General features: G+C 43.5%; 2 protein-coding genes across 7 annotated transcripts in view; one reads left to right on the forward strand and one right to left on the reverse strand.

Annotated features, from left to right (window-relative positions):
- PTPN5 (protein tyrosine phosphatase non-receptor type 5) overlaps nt 1-15,243 on the reverse strand; it is a 77,150-nt gene extending 61,907 nt beyond the window's left edge. The window contains exon 1 of one of the 6 annotated variants that reach the window (XM_038138539.1): nt 15,039-15,243. The gene's annotated coding sequence lies outside the window, so the exon portion shown is untranslated. The other 5 variants (XM_038138535.1, XM_038138536.1, XM_038138534.1 and 2 more) reach the window with 5 other exon arrangements.
- Nucleotides 15,244-17,823: 2,580 nt separating this feature from the next.
- On the forward strand, nt 17,824-18,492 carry LOC119702043 (pre-mRNA-splicing factor SPF27-like). Its single transcript, XM_038139466.1, is given in 1 exon segment — nt 17,824-18,492. A coding segment is annotated over 1 exon segment (669 nt).
- The last annotated feature ends 372 nt before the right edge of the window (nt 18,493-18,864 follow it).

Raw genomic sequence — 18,864 nt, forward strand, 5'->3', positions numbered from 1 at the left:
CAAGTGGTGCAGCCCCTGTCATGAAACTCTGAGCTGATTCAAAGAAGGTGTATGCCTGCCTGTGTGCTTCCTGGTGAGCCAGAGTACAGGTCACAAAAGTAACAGAGTGACTGGAAAGCATTTTACAAGAAACAAGCTAAAAACAAAATAGTAATGGTAATTTTTTAAGGGGAGGGGGGTTGATCTTATGATAAAAGATGATATTTTCTCTAAGGAGTTCAACACAAAATAATTTCTTCTACACAGGCTTCTTTGGGTCTTACAGCTGGAGCTCCCCAAAACTATGTAAAATTTATGACTTTGTCTACAGATACAAGTTACATCACACTATAAAAGGATAAGTATTTAAACAATAACTATTCCAGAATGACCATGCCCACACATGACGTTATTTAGAAAGTTATTGCACAAAAATGCTGTATGGACATTGTGTAAGTACTGCAGAATATTGTAGCATTCCGCAATAAAAACAATTCAACACTTTAATGCGATGAAACAAAATAATCCCTTCAGATGTACCGGGAACGAAGTAAATTCCACTGTACCCTACAGTTCTTATCTCAACCCCCATAAAATTACTGGAAAGAAATAAAGCTAGAATTACACACAAGTCTCAGGTGCCTTTTCTGAACTTAACTGAGCTTCACCAACAGGTGAGATAGGAACTCAACTGGTTACTGATGGCTGAGCATAAATATCTTGGTTAATTTCTAGAAGAGTAAGTGGACTCAAAGAAATCTGTCTTTGTACTGTTTCTCAAAGATCGCACCAGCTGACTCATCCTCCTGCCTAAAGTACAACATGAAAGTAAAGCAAAGCAAAACAGAATATCTCAAATTATCAGAAGCAAAACTGCTTTCTATAGTAGCAGGAAATAGACTAACAAAAATGGATGCCAATTCACAAACTGCCATTAAATTTCCAGGAAGCCAATCCACCAAGGAACATACTGCACCCTAGAGAGTCCTTAATGAATAGTGACACATTTGCAATTGGCTAGTTAAGGTTTTGCCAGCATTTAGGTTTTAAATCCCTCATATGTTAGCAAAACAAACCTGGAACTTACTGAAAAATTATATACAGGGTTCCAGTCCAGGAAGAGAGACTCTGGGAGGCAGGTGGGGGGGAAGTTTTAGTGCCACAGTAGATTAGATTTTGTGTTTTAATTTTAAAAATTAAAAATAAATTAAAACTAAAAAAAAAAAAAAAAGAGAAGCTTTGAACCATTACAAGTTCCAAAGGCAGAAAAGATTTTGGCAGGCATTTAAGGCTGAATCCTGCATGTAGTAAGTGCCCTTGAGTCTAATCTCAGTGGGACATGAGTTGCTCACATCCCTCCAAAGAATGAGGGATCCCCAGGGTCTGAGTACACATTTACATCCATGGGTCTCAAAGCATGAAGCTGTTTCTGTGGTCTGGATCACTGTCCACCTATACTTTCTCTCTTATTTTGGCATTAAAGAGCTTGATTTTTCTTCCATCACGGGGTCAATGATGTTTACAGTGCAGGGCCCAGAAGATAAGCACTATAAACTTGCAAACACGATGAAATATACAGCACATATAAGAGCTTTACATGCAATATAATTTGCATTAGATGGAGCATTACTCTTCCCTTGATGTTTATATGAGGAGTATTTCACAGTATCTTGGCATTGTTTTTTTTAACTAGAAGCTATACAGCATCTAATTTGGAGCCCCCACAGTTTCCAGCCCCATCAGCTGGAACAGACCGCTTCTGACTTCCAGTTCTTGGAAATGGATTGCAACAGTGCAGAGAGGAAGCAGCATTAGACATTGTTAAGAGAATGGACAGGGCAGGCAGAGGCACTTCATGACCACCCACATCTGCATTAAATTGTCTCAGTACTCAGGTAAGGCCAGGAGGGTTAAAAGTAAGGATGGTAAGCTCAAAGTAAAGCCACTAAGTGCTTTTAGTACCAAATGGAAGTCCATCAGTTGACTGCCTTCATCCTTCATTGTCCTAAGTGCCTCCTGTATCATACCTTCAATACTCCTGGTACCTTCACTGCTGTGCATGTGTACCCAGGAAATGCCCAGAGTGCCTCAGGCCTCGGCTGCAGCCAGGGCTGTCCCACTCATGAGCCTCAGCCCCAGCAGTGGGACATGCAAGGACCCCCATTTCATCCTGCCCCATGCATCGTGGCTGTGTAACAGGTGACAACGAACAGGTATGGAGGCTCCAGGGCCATGCCACAGTCTCCCCTGCTTGTTTATTGCAGCCCAGCACCGATTACTTCCCCTTTAAAGCACCTATCCATTTCAGAAAGCCACACTTCTCACAGAGTCCAGGCTGTGCCTCAGGAGGCAGTGGCAGTCTGCTATGTCTTTCTAAGAAAGGAAGATGGGTACAACAACTCAGTTCCTAGGTCAGGACTCAAGAGCTCCCCACCCTATCTAAGACTTCCCACAGTAGGCCACTATTGTCTTAACTTTACTTGTTTTTGTTAAGTAATTGGACATTGAGCCATACATACACGTACCTGAAATATAACCACCTTTAACATATCCAGCTATGAAAAGCTCATCCATTCACAACATCAGGACCCTGTAAGTTACCAGTCAACACTCATCCTGACTAGCAATTACTGAGGAGAAATCAATGTAACTCAGAACCTTGTCTTTCACACACTATTGTCTCCCCAGCATAAACTATCAGGCAAGAGCCTGACCTTCTTGCAAAAATCCCTTTTCTACAAACAGGTAGAGTTTAGCAGCAGGGTAAATTAATCTTAAGAGGATTCAGAGAGCAGACAATGCTCTAAAAAGAACAAATTTCTTGTTTCCATTATTATTATACCAAATGGCATCTTCCTGTTTGCTAAACAGCTGCCTTAGGTTAGACTGACCCAGTGATCTTGAGGTACCACACAATCTCTGCAGGAAGCAGAACTGCTTATCCCAAAGGATGAATGCACTATCTCAAACCATCAGGGTATCCATTTAGCCTATTGCTGCAATAGGCTTAAAAATTAATGAGTCCTCCAGGGAATAGACAGGCCTAATGCTCAAAGCAAATGAAGCTGCTGCCAACACTGTTTTCCTCTTCCCCAGACACTACTTCAAACCAAAACAGAAGAGCAACTTTTCCCCCTCAGAGTATCAGAATTCTTTCAGACAGAAAAAAATACCTATGCCTGTGTGGACAGACCTTGAAATTTTCCTTCTTACCAGCCAACACAACATAGTCTGACCTTGTTCCCTCTGCCATCCAAGTTCAACATGAAGAAAAGCCAAGCTTCATTTTGGGGTAATGTCTGAAGTGATTTTGGTCCAAGTTTTGTGAAGATGCTAAACCTTGATTAGAAATTATGACCTGCATACAACTAAAAGGGACGCTTACTTTCTCCAGCCCTGGAACTGATTTGATTTCTCACTTTTCCTTTTCTGTGCAGTAGTTAACAGCATGTCCACAGGTACGATACCACATGTACACAGAAACATAGGTCAGCAAAGGCATTTATGCAAGATCCCCTTCCTTGGGGAGCTATCTCACATAAAAGGGAACATCAGCAGATGGAGCTGCTTCTGCATCACACTCTTCAAATGTGAAAGCCTGGCAGGTGCAGAGGGGGACAGGAACAATCACTCTCTCACCCTTTCCAGCTTTTGCTTTTCATGGCACCACTGCACACAAAAGAGAAACAGCTTCTTCTGCTTTCCAATCCCTTTGCTTCCCTAAAACCACTCCCCCCCCATCAACCAGTGTCTCTGAGTCTGCCAGGAAAAGGTTTCGAAATCCTTGAACAAAATGCGTTAAGCATCCAGAATTATCATCATTTAACAGCTCCAAAACAATGCAACGAGGGATTAGCTCAGCAGAGGAGCTCTGAAATTTACACTGATCTAAGGTCTGAGACCTGTTCTCAAACAACAGGAAAAGAAATGCTTCTCTAGGGCAAAAGACCAATACTATGAGAATCACTGTGACAAGCAAGCAAGGCTTCATCTAGCTTGACATGTTTGCAGGATCTCAGATTTCTGCTCATCTCTACTTCTGGTAATTTATGAAGCATCAGCTGCTAAATCATGCAGCAACCAAGGAAGACAATTAGCAATTACAACCAGGTAAGTGCAATGCTTAAGTTCAGCATTGCAGGAAAAAGCCTAGAAACGGCTGGCTGGATTAATGAGGCATTTTCCAGGACATCAGGATGATGTTTCCGAATACCTGCTGTGTTCTCAGAATCAGAATGATGTCCATAGCAATCAGTTGCAGAAGAGGAATGGAAAAACTAGAAGCAAATTACTGCCATGTATCCTGTGGTGGTGGCCATCAGCTCATTTCAGCCCATGATGAAGTCCCTTACAACCAGGGGATTTCACAGCTCCTGGGGAAGAACTGCCTCTTTCATACTTCTCAATATAACTATCAATCAGAAGCTGCTAATCTGACAGGATGTACTGGACAAAGAGAGCAGTCTGTACTTCCCTGCTCTGAAACCTTTGTGGCAGAAGGTTACTCAGCTCTTTCTGAGAGGAAGAGATTTTCAGACCTACAGGAGCTGACACTTGGGCTGGAGAGGTGACAGACACAGATGGACAGGGTGGAAGCCATGCACAGAGTAGCAGAGATTGGTACCAGCTGGGAAAAAAGAAGGAAGAAAAGCTTGTAGACACAGATAGGAAACTCTCTATTCCAAACTGGAATAAACATCCGGTTTCAAGGACAGAAAATAAATCAGCTTAGAGACCTACTCTCAATTTCTGTTCAGCGTCAACAACCAAGAGAGTAAGCCGGATGCCTTAATAAAGCAAATTCCCAAATGACAGCAGACGCTATTCCAGCTTGCTTTGGACTGCCTTCTCGTCCCAGTGTAATCAGCAATCTCATAGGCACAGCTCTACAAATCCCAGGCCACTAGAATGTGATAGAACGCAGTGAAGCCAGAGCTAGCACTAGCAGTACTTTGAAGCAAGCTTGCCAAGCAGAAGAAATTCTTTTTCTAAACCCTGGATACATAGACAATAAGCTCTTCTGCCCAAACTCTGGAATCAGCATCATGCCTACATGAGGATCTTACCTCTGGCACCATTTTTTTTGGGTTTGAAACCCGCCTTTAATAAAAGTTAGTAAGTTTAACATTGAAGTCATGCCCAGGGCTAACACAAAGCAACAGTTCTCAATTTAAACTAATATAATGTAATCTAATCTACTCATGGATAACAGACTGAAAATTGATGTTCCGAGTTGCACAGACTACACTGCAGATAAAACATTGTTGCTTAATTGCTGGTTCATTATTTAGCGTCACTAGATAACTTCAGAGCACTGAATCTGCATTTGTGATCTGCTGCCCACTGGCAGCACACAGACCTGCGACAATGCCCAAAACTGCATTCAAGATCTACAGCATTTCCAATCAGGAGTCTGAGGGGTCACAGTGCTAGAGAGCTCACAGGAAATTCAAAGGGATGATGGTTTTTCCTAACAAATTCAGACACTGTTGTACATGATGCAAAAAAGCTCAAAAGGGATAAAAGAGCAAATGTCAGTGTCTGCTTTGGGGACAATATACATAATTTAGAAATCTGGGATGTTAGAAAATGTACATAGCATGGAGAACATTACATGCGCTTGCAGTAATTTACCACAAAGAACAGAGCACCATCTGAAAACATGGTTTAAAGCAATAACTAAGAGGCTGAAATACTGACAGTATTTGGGCACGCAGCTCCGCGTTTCTGTTAGTGCAAGACAGACATCACGCAAGTATGAGAGAAGTCCTCTTCTAACTTAGAAGAAAATAATAACTATTTTAATTACATGACCATTCCAAACAGGCTCTGAAGTGCAAAAGCAATCATCAGTACAATAAAATAGCCATTACATGCTTTTTAGTCACAGGATTTGTTACAATAATTCTTGAAGCTCCCAGCAGTTTCATAACAAAGTAGTCACATCTGCAGTTTCACAGAAATTACCACGTCTGTGCCAACGTTTCATCTCACGAATGTTTGCAGGCTCTGATTTCCATGTTTAGAAGAGGAATGAAACAAGGCAACTACTTAAATTATTCCACCTCTCTGGCTTGCTATTCTGAGACTTAAGGAGCAGAGGCTTCAGTCAGGGTAATGGAATGGTGGCAGTGTTCTCCACTGGCAAGGGAGACTCTGTTCCTGAAGGAGACAGCTTCAGCTAAGCCCCAGTCTGGTAACATACACTGTTACTGACACTGAAAACAAGGGAACAGATGCTGTTGGAGTACCAAATGGAAGGCATTTTGCAAAAGAAAACAAACAAACCTAGCCATACTCAACCAGTCAAGGTACAGGAAGGAAGCAGCAAGTGTCTGTTCCTGAAAGAAAAAAGGACTCTGCAGAACCACCAGGAAAAAATGCACTGCCTGATGAATAAAATGAATTCCCCTTCCCCAAAATCTCTGGATGAGAAAAAACATATTAAGCACACGTTATTTACCTGCATTAAAACACAAAACCAAACAACAAAAACAAAAAACACAAACCAAAAACAAAACAAAAAAACCCCAACAACACCAAAAAAAAAACCCCAAAAAACCCAAACAGGCAAGTGTAATTCAGTGAACTGATAGTAAATTCAAAAGTGGTATCACATATCCAAGAATGCTTCAAATAACATCTCTGGTGAAACAAGTACTCTCTTAGGGAGGCTGAATCAAGATGCCTAGCTTGCTTCTAAGTGTCCTGACCTAAACCTTGCAAGAGTAGAGGAAAAGATGAAACCTCAAGCCCATATGGATTCTCACTGCCATTAGCAGGCCTGCAATGGTCTGCATTCCCTACCATTTTATGGGAGTATACGCCTGTATTTAATTATCCCAAAATTTTGGTCAATTCCAAGACACCAGTATGAGCTGCAAAATGAAAAATATGGAATGCATCCAGGGGGATCCATCAGCCTGCCTTTTGGGTAGGTAGCTAATCAACAGCTAATTGTAAGAACAGGTCTCCAGAGTGTTGGAAAGCTTCTGCTGTTTGTGTTGTCACCACAGCTGCACGTGACAACTGCCCACCTACAACCCGGGGACTGCTTGTGACAACCCAAATTTCAGAGATCAGCTGGGGTCAGTGAGCAGGTGCAATAGGCTGTTCTGCTCTCCTGGACTTCTCTCAACCAAAGAAGAAACTTCTCAAGTGCTGTTCTCTGCACCCCTTTAATGTTCACTTGACGACTCTCATTACACAAAAGTGAAGTAAAGCTGTGCTCCAGGCAAGCTAGTGGGAGGCAGGAATGGGGCTACAAAACCCAAGGTAACTGTTGGCTTGGCCTTTTAAATCCTGCTTCACAAAGCTTCCTATACCCCAGTGGAGCCTTCCCCTTTTCCTGCATCCATGAAGTGGTCACATACACCTAAAAATGCCCGCAACGCTGTTGCTGCTAAAAGTGTCCTGCCATTGAAACAGGAAGAGAAATAAGGTAATAATTGGAATGACCTGCTTTTACAGACTGCAAGTCATCTATTATGAAAATGGTTATTATTTATAGCAACTGAGTGATAAAATTCAGAGCAAATACCCTCACTGTGAAAAATTCTGAGCTTTCCCCCCCCAGTGGTTTTGATTATTCAACAACTTCCAGAAGAGTTCTTTACTAAATGCCACTTGTATTTTCTAACACAGTCTAAGATACCATTAGAGGTTGTATCACTGGTGTTATGAACAGAACGTGGTTTCGCAATGAAGGGAAGTAGCAACTATCAAGAGGGAAAAAGGAAATGTTTGTCTCAGGGTAGAAACCACAAGGATTTCTATTTTCTGGAGTGTGGAATTATGGGGAAAAAAAAATACAACCTCATCTAGAAAGTGAGGTGTACACTGGTCCAAATGAAGTCATCACCTAAATTTATCTAAGCCACCCTCACTAAGAGGTGAAATCAGAAGGGAATTAAGCTAAGAGGGGAAATCAGAAGGGAGCTAAACTATTTATGAAACAGTAACCTGAATAGTATGCTATAGTTTCAATAATGAAGGGAGCTGTGCTCAACTTATATTAGTAAATACAAATGGTCTGGTTCAGTCTTTAAGAATGTGAAAGTTTCAAGTCTCTGCTTCTATGAAAGTCAGATACAATACAGGTAGGTTGTTAAAAAAAAATTAAATAACTGAAGGTAAACAAAACATCCTAAATTATATTTCCTCAATAAAACACTCTTTTAGAAAAGTTTTTCAACTTAAATTAATTCACAATTTTAGACCGTATTTTCTCACAAGCCAGACTTAATTTGTTCTAACATGTCTTTTGACTCTCTTTTGCAATGAGTTCATGGGTTGATGTGGTCCCACTATGCAAATACTCCACTGTCAATTACTTCAGAATGTGACATGAGAAACATAACATAAACCTTATACACTATAAAGAAAATCTAAACTGCTTACTGATATTTAACAAATAATTAACTTTTTTTTTTTGAAAGATAATTTCCTTCAAGCATCTTGCTTGTTCCTTGCATCAACAGCCCCCATTGTCAGGTGTTTACTCTTCTTTGCCATTTATTTAAAACAATTTTATATTTAATAGGCTTAATTTTAATGACTAATTCTATTCATATGCCAATTCTCCACATCTAATTCTTTATAGCATTTAATATGAGTTATCTTTATCTGTACCCCTCACACTTGAATAAAGACATCTCCATACACACAGAACACATGGGATCTAGGGACATGGGGATTTCCAGGTATAATTGTGATTTCAGTAAACATGCATTTCAAGAAGTAACAAACGCTTATCACAGCATATTCTGAGTTGGAAGGGATCCACAAGGATTGAGTACACTTTGCTGCATTAGTAACACAAGATAGGTCATTACCTGAAGAAACACCTGCAGCTGTAAATACGAAGTGTTCCTCCAAATGGAAAATATTTTGTTCACTCAACATATACAGAACAAACAAAGGAATGGATATCTAAGAGGATTTTTAACCTTAACTTCTCATATTGGGTTCACAGATGAAAGTGTGTAACTTTGCCAAAGCACACCTCAAAGATCTTTGTGCTCTTGCTTCATCTCTACTTGCACTGTTAAAGGGCTCCTTTCATTGTTTCATTCTCCTTTAGGTTTAGGTTTGATTCCACCAATTGCTGCAGAACTAATTAAATTCTAAGAGTCTGGCTACACAGGGCTACAGACCAGAATAGCCATTCCAAATATTCAGGCATACACATTTCCAGTTCACAGTCTGATTGCATAATGGCCATCTGCATGTGGAAAATAAGCTTGGTATGCTAATGTTTGTGAATTTCCATATGTAGATTAGCCCTCAATTTCCCAATTAAATAAATCCATCTCCCACATCTCTTGGGGTCACATAGGAATGAGAGACAGCATTAGATAACTGCCTACTTATAAATACAAACAGAACCATATTTTGCAAGATTCTTTCTGCATGTATTGTTTTTTACAAGGACTGTATAATGAAGATGAAAAAAAAATATTAGACAGAGATATAATTCTTCCACTTTTTGAAATGGAAAAACCTAAGTCCACTGGACTTGCCCACTAAAATATCTAGTGACGGGATTTTTTTCCTCAGAGCAAGGATCAATCATTTATCTGCCTAGAATTGTGTTTGGTTTGTATTTAATATTGTGGTTACAATTGCAGAATGTATTTCAGGGCACCACATGCCTGTTAGTGTCCTGGTCTCCCAACTTCTAACCTGTTCCCTATTGACAGGAGTCTATGCTGCAAAACAGCTCAGGGATTAAACAAAAAGTTCTGCAAGGGTATGGAAATAATTTATATTTTGCATATTTAATTACATCAAGGACTTCATGACCTTGGTCAATTGCAGGTTTCAAAGAGCCTTCTGCAAGTGAACCAACAGCTTTGGAGCACACAGCTTCCAAACAGAGACTCCTTTAGAACCAGTCATGTTATACAGCTTACACCATCCATTTCCTTGATTTCCAAGCAGCTCTGCAAACAAAGTCATTCAGAACTGACAGGTGCAGATCACAGGTTCACCAGGATAAATTAAATGTCTTCGTCTAATGTAGAGTGCTTCAAATTCACACTCACTCGTAGGAAAAAAAAAAACCCCTAATTGCTCCATAGTTCTAATAATGCAAATGAACAGAAACAAACATATCTACACAGCTCCTGAAAGCAGTTTCTAACCCACTATTAAGTTTCTTCAATGCAAAAACTTCTTGTAAAGCCAAGGACATCAAATTGTCCTTCAGACATACAATTTCAGACTAGACTACAGTGACATCTTATGCTGTCAGTGTCTGCTAGGAACTTTATCCCCCATCAGCTTCTTTAAGGAACATTCTTATCTTGCACAAAACTGCTGCCTTCAGAGTCCTGGGTGCTCATCAGCACTTCTAATGAAACCTGATCTGTAGATAATCAAGGGGCAGAACAATTCTAGCTGTACACAAACTACAACCTTGGAATGATTTTTAAAAAGCAGTGTAATCAAGACTAGCTGTGTCATAGCTTATGCAGTTTGATGAAGCAGTGTATCCACACAGACATCAGTTTAGATAGTGATGTTGGCTGTAGGTGTGGCAGTGGGCAAAACTAGCAAGGAGCAGGCTCTGCACACTGCAGTGCCTGGTAACTTCTCACCGAAGCTTTCAAAAGCTGCCTGAAACTCTGGCCCATCTGGAGGTAACAAGTTTGCACACACAGGATTGCAAAGACAGTCATCATCCTAAACAAATGCATGTACATAAAACAGATTACATGTAATTTTCACTCTTGCTGGCACTCTGCTGTTTGAGCCCGGCCTCACATATTTAATTCTTTTCTAAAAGATGGCCTAAGTGGCTTTATTATATACTGTAATTACAAAAGTTATTTATCTGATGATAGATAAAGCAGGTCACAATCTCCCCGTAACTTAAGCAAGTTGCTTATACCTGAAGGGCGAGTTTGTGTCAAAAAGGAGTTCCTGTTAGCACATGCAGTCGTGTCCACAGGACAGAATTGATATGAAAAATACAGAAAGTTGCACTGTCTTGCTTTTATACCCATACACACAGAAGTAAAACACAAAATGAAACTAAATATGATACTGAATTGGAAAAAAACACCCCAAGAAATAAAATGTTTATGCTAGAGATCCAACTCTTAAAAATACTTAATATTTTTGGCAGCTACTCATGACCTTAAACCAGGGTTACCAGACTGATGTTTTCTATTACATCCTTCTCCTAGAGCTGCAAGCAAGAATCTGAGCCCTACTGAAACTTAGGGAAGTTTCTACTCTTAGGGAAGGCTGCTCCTGCCCCAAAAAAAGTTAGGAGTCAGGTTACATGCAGCAGGTCACTAAACAAGGAAGGACTAAGTAAAAAAAACACAAACCAGTAACATACTACTTACTGGCATTGTAGCTGGCCACAGATCAGGACTCTTACAACACAGGAGCTTGAATCTGGTTTCTAAGATGTGGATTATTACCATAATAATTGATCTCTTTAAAATTGCTCAAAATCACAGGGCAGCCTGGTTCTGGGTAGAATCAAGACAGTCTTAATTCTGGGTAGAATTAAGAGAGGAGTCTGAAAAGAACACGTGCTCCATCATGAAATAAAAAATACTGCAATGTGCAAGAGATGTTCAAAACCCTTGCATTTCTTGACTATCATAGCTTGCTCTCTCTGTGGTAGCATGGATACATACAGCACACACATACTCTGCATCTCTGCTGCCCTTATTCTGCTAAAGATGCTTTAATGCAAACCAGTCCTCCAGTTCTTAAATTTCATTTGCATGTTCTCTTTGCAACGAAGACCCAAATATTCTCTAAAGTAGAAGCACATTATCTCTGAAATCTCGAGATAAAGTCTCTAAGCAGCAGTTTAAACCAAGAAGCTGGCCCTACCATAGGTCGAGTCTTGGGTCACATCAGTCACACGCTCCTGTGGCCTACACAGGGTAAGCAGGAAACTGAAAATTAACTGTGAGAGCAAAATTCTCAATTACAGGCTTCTGCAATGCAACTTTTGAAAAGCTATAAGTCAGAAAGGCTCTTCTACAAAAGCCTACACACCTCTAGTCTCCACTGCCTCTTCTGCCTTTGGACCCAACATTCCACAGGAGAGAGTGATCAACCAAACCTAGCAAAACTCCCTGCCTTTCAGAAAGGGCTGGATTGGGGGCAATTGTGAGGGAAAGCCAAGCAAGTGAAATTCTTATGTGCAGTTGGTTAGGGAAATTTACATTTTTTATTCCTGAAATAGAAATTTCCCAATTGTACATTACTTCACTCCCTTTGTTGAACAAGCTTAACTTCCCTGTCTCATCTCTTCTGTTGACAAGCCCAAACCATGGCTGACCTTTTTAGACAGAGGCAGAAAGAACAGATTTTTTTTTTAACTGCACTGCAAATCAGTATAATTTCTCCTGCTGCAGCAACATCTGCCTTTCCAGATACTGAGAAAGCATCCTGCTACATAATGGAATTCTGAGATCCAGAAAACAAAAGAAATGCTTGTAAAAACGTCTCCGATCTTTCCCCCATCCCATGCTTGTTTTGAAAGCATAAACCATGTAATAGGAAAAAAAACACATAACAGAAAACAGCTCCTCCATTTCAAACCAGTTTAGGCACTTAAAACCTGTATGTGTTTATTTACCTTTTGTGCTTTGTACTTAATCAATATTAATACCAAAAGATGCATGCTATAATTGTTCAGATTTGCATTCTTTTTGTGCATTCTGCCATTTATCACACTAAATTGTTACTAAATTGATGGTTTTGCTATTTAAAGGCTCTTGTTCTAGTTTTACATGCATGACATCCAGTTGGCAACTCTTTCTGCAGTGGAGTGACAAACATTTTAAAGCTCCTAAACCATAATACTGCTAAATAAGAAGTAAAAAAAAACAAACCCTAACAAACCAATGACACAGCCCTACAAAGAATAATGCCTGTTCAACTATAACAAAAGGAATAAAACAGCTAAGCATGATGTGCTTACCTCTCTGCACATACCTACTGAGAACGTTTGGACTCATTACATGCAAATGTAGAGTAAGAGTTCTCATGTCCATTTCATCCACATTTAAGTCAACTGGCTACATTTTCTCTCTCAATGGGAACATATTGAGCCCCTGAACTATCCTTGGCTTCAGATGTACAACACTAACTCAAATATATATATATCAATGAGAACACTGGCAAAATCCCTACATTCTTCTACTCCAAAGGAACAAACTGGAAGTAGAGCAAGCAGTGAGAAAATTTGCTTCAGCTATCCTGCACAGTAAAATTCAGCACCCTTGTCATGCACCACACAACTTGTGCTGAAATCAATCTGAGCTCTGGGTCTGTCTGAGATTTGAACCTGATTAACTGCACAATTTATGCAACAAGGAAGTTATCATCTCAAGCTGACTAACAAAACATTGTGATCAAATAAAAAAAAAATTGCTTCCTCAGTAGTATATGCAACACTTTCGAAGTAAAGGAAAAAAAAAAAAAACAAAACAGGTTAATGTGGACACATTTCTTCTGAAGCTGTGATTTGCTGCCCCAACACAAACACAGAACCTGACCACCCGCTGTAAATCGTTGCCAATCAGGTGGCAGCCAGCGAAGCTGGATCCGAACCTCGACAACTTTGTAAATAACACTGCAATACAAAAGACTTAACCTACTACATTTGTTTTTCCTTTCACACATAATGTAACAATCCCAGCCTCACCAAAACGTAATTGCATAACAAGATAGACGTACGTAAAGTCTGAAGGAAAAAACTATCGTAATTGCAAATTAGCTCACAGGGCACAGGTGAATGCTATTCCGTTCCACCCATAACTCTACCAAAATCCAGCTGCCCAGGACTCCAGGTTTCCAGCACTTTATTGCCTATACTGGCAGCTATCCTGCTCTCAGCACTGCCATCTAGGCGAGAGATGGCCCGTACCGCGGGCCGCCTGGAACATCAGCTCCCAGGCAGCAGCATTCCCGGAAAGCATCGCAAAGCTGTTGCTGCTGCTGCTAAAATTTTAACTGCAGCCGGTAGTTAACTACCGCTGTTAACTGTGCCGGCTCGAAAGCAGCCTCCCCTAAATCCCTCAGCCCTTCCCAAGCGAGATCCGCTAGGCGCATACACCGGCATCTGCTCCGCGTATCTTGGCGTTGCGTGGCGGGGAAAAGCCCAGCCTTGTGCGCGCCGCCGCCGTGCCCGGGCCCTGCGGAGCGGAGCGGACGGCCCGGGGCTGCGAGCGGCACCGGAGGAGCCGGGCCGGGCCGCCTCAGCGCTCGGCGGGCGGCTGCGCGGACACCGCGGGTGCCTTGCCGCTCCCCCCGGCCCCAGCCCCTCGCCCGGCAGCCTCACCGCGCACCGGCACGGCTGATGCCACTCGCCCACCTCCAAGCCCCGTCCTTCCCCAGGGGACCGGGCTGCCGCTGTTGCATCTCTCTGCGTGCAGCAGGACGAAGCGGGAAACGGCTGCGGGAAAAGCCGAGCAAGGGACGTGCCCTGCCCGCCGCCCCCGCCGCCGGCCGGAGGCACAGCCCCCGGCGTGCAGCCGCCCCCCGCAGCCCCGGGAGCCGCCGCCGCAGCACGGCACAGCCTCGCCTTACCTCCCCGCCCCGGCTCCGGGGATGCGCCGCAGCTGCTGCCGTGCCCGCCTCCACCTGCGCCGTCCCTCCCAGCCCGGCGCTCAGGTGCGGAGGGAGCACAAAGGCAGCGCTGCGGCACGGTGGGGGGCAGCGGGCTCTCCCCCGCCGAGCCCCCGGCCCCGTTGCACCGGAGCCCCGCTCCCGCCGTCGGCAGCCGCCCGCTCCCCTCCCCTGCCGGTACCGAGCGCCAGCCCACCTCAGCCCGCCGCGGGGCCGCCCCCCCGCCCAAAGCGTGCAACTTGCCCCGAGCCTCCCCTCGAAAGCCTCCTCGCTGCGGCTGGTGCCGGCGCTACGGAGCGCCCCTCAGCCTGAGGAAGTTCCCCGGTCCTGTGGAGAGCTGAGGGGACGCGCTGCCCACGTAACCCCCCACCACTGACACCCCCCGGGCTCGCCTCCCTCCGCTGCCCCGGCAGACACGTACGGGCAGCCCCCACAGCGCCGGGGGTACGGACCCTGGGCCCGGTTCTCGCCAGATAGGGCGGCAGCCGTCCCCCGCCCCGTCGCCGCTGGGTGCGTGTGTGGGGACGGGGACAGGTGACGAACGGCAGGAAAGAGCCGCTTCACCCCCGGCGGGAAGGTCTGTGGTGCGACACCGCTGCCGCCTTCCCCCCACCCCGTCTCTGCAGATGCCCCCGGGAAGGGCTGCGAGGCTGGCAGCCGACAACAGCCGCCCCCTCCCCCGGGAAAGCTGTTCTGCCTCCTTCTCCCTCGCTCGCCTTCTTTTCAGCTCGGCCGCTTGACTGACAGGGAGCCTTCCAGCGGCCGCCCACGCGCGCTCCCGTTTCCCCTCAGTCGGAGAGGGAGATGGCGAGGGAGAAAGCATGAATGAAACAGCCAGGCAGCGAGCGGGAGCAGCCGGCCCGGCCCCCGGGAGCGCCGGCGCCGCTGCCGCAGTGATGCCCGGGGGCGGCGGGCTCGGCCCCGCTGTGGGCAGCCCCCGGCCCCGCTGACTGCCAGCGGCACCCCTGGCATCTCTGCTCAGAGGGGGCTCAAAGGCCGCTTGAAGACATTGCGATGCCTCTGCTGCGTTTGTTCCCACAGGGCAGAAGGTGGGAGGTTGATGTCTTCTCGAGCTAGAGACACGACTATGGCCTTAGAGATGCCACAGCAACTGGTTAGTTCCTTGTCTATAAACCCACTTTGCTCCACCAAAGGCAATTAATTTTCTACTCATAAAAACCCAGCACCTAATACTTGAGCTAGTACTATTGTCCAGAAGTAACAGGAGGGAGGAAACAATCTCACAATTCTTTTAAAGCCCGCTTGGTTCTCCAAGTGATTAGTTGGTACTGGGGGGTAGCCCTTGTAATTCTTTTTTCCCTCAGATCAGTTGTCCCAAAATGGCTTGTGACTTGTTAAGCACACACTTCACAACCTCTGGCTGGAGACCAGAGGTTGTCTCAGCACTTTGGCCTGACTATTTTAAAGTTTGGTTTGTGGTGTTAGTTTTAGTAGCCTTACTGCACAAAGGATTAAATGTTCAGGTAGTGGCCTACAAAGTAAGTGGTTCCCTCTCTATCCATTCACTGAAAATCAGTAATTCCTTTAACAAATATTTAATGTATTTTCTTGACTTTATTTACTGGAATTCTTTATTTCAACACCCAAAAGTATTTATTTATTTAAATATCATACAATTAAATTTGAAAAGAACATTTTCTACTTCTGAATATGCATGGAAAATTTTGTTAGATGCTGGTACATACATTGCATGCTGCACTTGAGACATATCTGCATTTGCAGTTACATAATCAATAAACATGGGGTTTCGTCCCATTAATCTAGAATCACATTCTGAGCTGTTTTAAACCAGTATGCCTCCACAAATTTAATGTCTGCCAGAAAATTTATATCAGCTAAAACTTTAGCCTCTGAATTAAAAAAAACCTGCTTTTGATTTCTGTGGAGAGAATGGCTTAGGAACTTCATTTTTTAAAATTTTGTGTTCCTGAAACCTGAGTGGACAATAAAGCATTGTCAAATCTTTTGTTATAGAACAATGAATGTATCATTATAAGATAAGGCAGTGCAATCCTTTACATATTTGGTCTAAGAGATGCATAGGCAGCTAGAGAACAAAAAAGAAAGATCCTGAAATGACACGCATCTTTTAGGTAATTACACAAAGAGATGTTAAAGCATATAAGAAGCTGGCTATAAACACAGTAATAACATCTAATGAATAATTAGATGTTATAAAATCAGTAAATTCACATCGTGTAATCAATATATCAGTAGTTACCATCTAAGGAAATTGAGATAACACCTTTCTAAGGAGTCATGCACCTATGACAGCAAAATGAAACAAAGGAAAACTCTAAACCAGCTTACAATCAGTAACAGGCATAATGTAGAATCATAACTGACTCTTCTGTCTTATCTATGGAAGATAAAACAGCAGAGATTGTAAGGAGCAATAAAATCTTCGACAAAAGGGTGAACACACTGTATCTTCTTTACCCACAAACAGGTGTTTATCAGTGTTTCATCACAGCTGTTTTAGTCAGACTCATCTTATCTCTTAAAAGAAAACAACTGTATATCTTACAATGTAGAAAAGTAATATTTAACTGTCTTAGATTGCAATGCAAGATGTAACCAGAAAGACACATATTCTATCACCATCTGTTAAACCCAGGTGGAGCAGTGTTCTTTGTGTCTTCCACAACCTATCCTCCCTCCAGGAGATATCTCCTGTTAATGGGCCTTGGAGTCTCACTGCACGACTGATAAAATTACATTATCCCATTGTGAGATGCTCCGCCCAGGAGTAGGAACCAAGCATTCCTACCTGGATATAATCTGAGATTTGGAACACCAGGGAGCTTTTTTTCACTGGATTCCCAGAAGAAGACCAGACCCTTCTACGCCACCACTGGACCTTCAGAGGAAAACTACACCCTTCTACAGGATCACTGCTTCAACAGAACCACATTTGTCACTCCATGAAGACTGCAGCCACCACTGATTTGGACTGCAACCAACACCCTGACCCACAGGTTGTCAGGTTGTACTCTGACTTTGTTTCAGCAGTAAAATCTTTTTTTGTGAGCAAATTATTTCTAAACTTTAAAGAACAGCTGCAGACAAAATTCAAGGCTATAGGACTTAGTTAAGTAGTTAAAATTAATTGCTGCAAATAATCTCGGGAGAAGAGGAGAGCCGCCAGCACACAGGGGACTGGAGCCGTGTGCGGTCCTGCTGGGCGAGACGTGAGTGCGCACAGCTGTGGCCAAGATGTTGGGCCCGGGGCTGGTGGCCAGGGATGTGGTGGTGGATGCTCTGCCCTCCTTGGACCAGGGGTACGAGGCACGGGGCATGCGGGAGGCAGCTGCAGCGCTGGTGGAGGAGGAGACGCAGTGGCACCAGCTGACCAAGAACTACCTCAGCTACCTGTCTGTGTACGCCTACAGCGCCTTCGAGACCGAGCTCATGTGGAGGGAGTTTGAGTGTCTGGTGGCCTGGCAGCCCCTGGAACTACTCAGTATGAAGAGGTATGAGCTGCCCGCTGCATCCTCTGGGCAGAAAATCGACATCATGGCATGGCAGGAGCACGTGAACAATTCCATGGCACAGCTGGAGCACCAGGCTGTGCGCATCGAGAGCCTGGAGCTCATGTCCCAGCACGGCTGCAACGCCTGGACGGTGTACGGCGAGCACCTGGTTCATATAATAGAACAAGCCCAGAAAGAACTTCAGAAATTGAGGAAAAACATTCAAAACCTGAACTGGCAGAGGAAGAACATGCAGCTCACAGCTGGGGCTAAGCTGTGAGAGATGGAATCCGCGTGGGTCTCTCTTGTCAGTAAAAATTATGATATTGTGCAGCTGGAAAATGAAATTTCACAAATCAAGCAGCAGCATGGGGAAGCAAACAAGGAGAAGATCCAGCAAGACTTTCAGTGACTTAATCGTCACTGAAAATCGTCTTAGTGCAGCATGTGTTAAAAACTGCAAACCAGACACTTTGGAGATGCTGTGTCTGTAGACACCTCTAGCTGGAGTTGTGTGAGGTGGTAGAAGTGTATTTCCATAGCTTCTTTACTTCGTGTTAAATTCTTATCAGTCGCCTCTTTGGGATCACCACATGTTGGAATAAATCAGCCTAGAATCCATTTTCTTCATGCAGAGAGCCAACTCTTTATTCACAAAGCTCATATTCATAGGAAATATCAGAAGGTACTGTGTTAAACCTAATTGGTCAGCAACACAGTGAAACTCAGTTCATTGGTCATTAAGGGCTATTGTATATGCCTATCACATTTTCTCTCTATAGAT

Source organism: Motacilla alba, chromosome 5, assembly GCF_015832195.1.
Source record: "Motacilla alba alba isolate MOTALB_02 chromosome 5, Motacilla_alba_V1.0_pri, whole genome shotgun sequence".
NCBI lineage: Eukaryota > Metazoa > Chordata > Aves > Passeriformes > Motacillidae > Motacilla > Motacilla alba.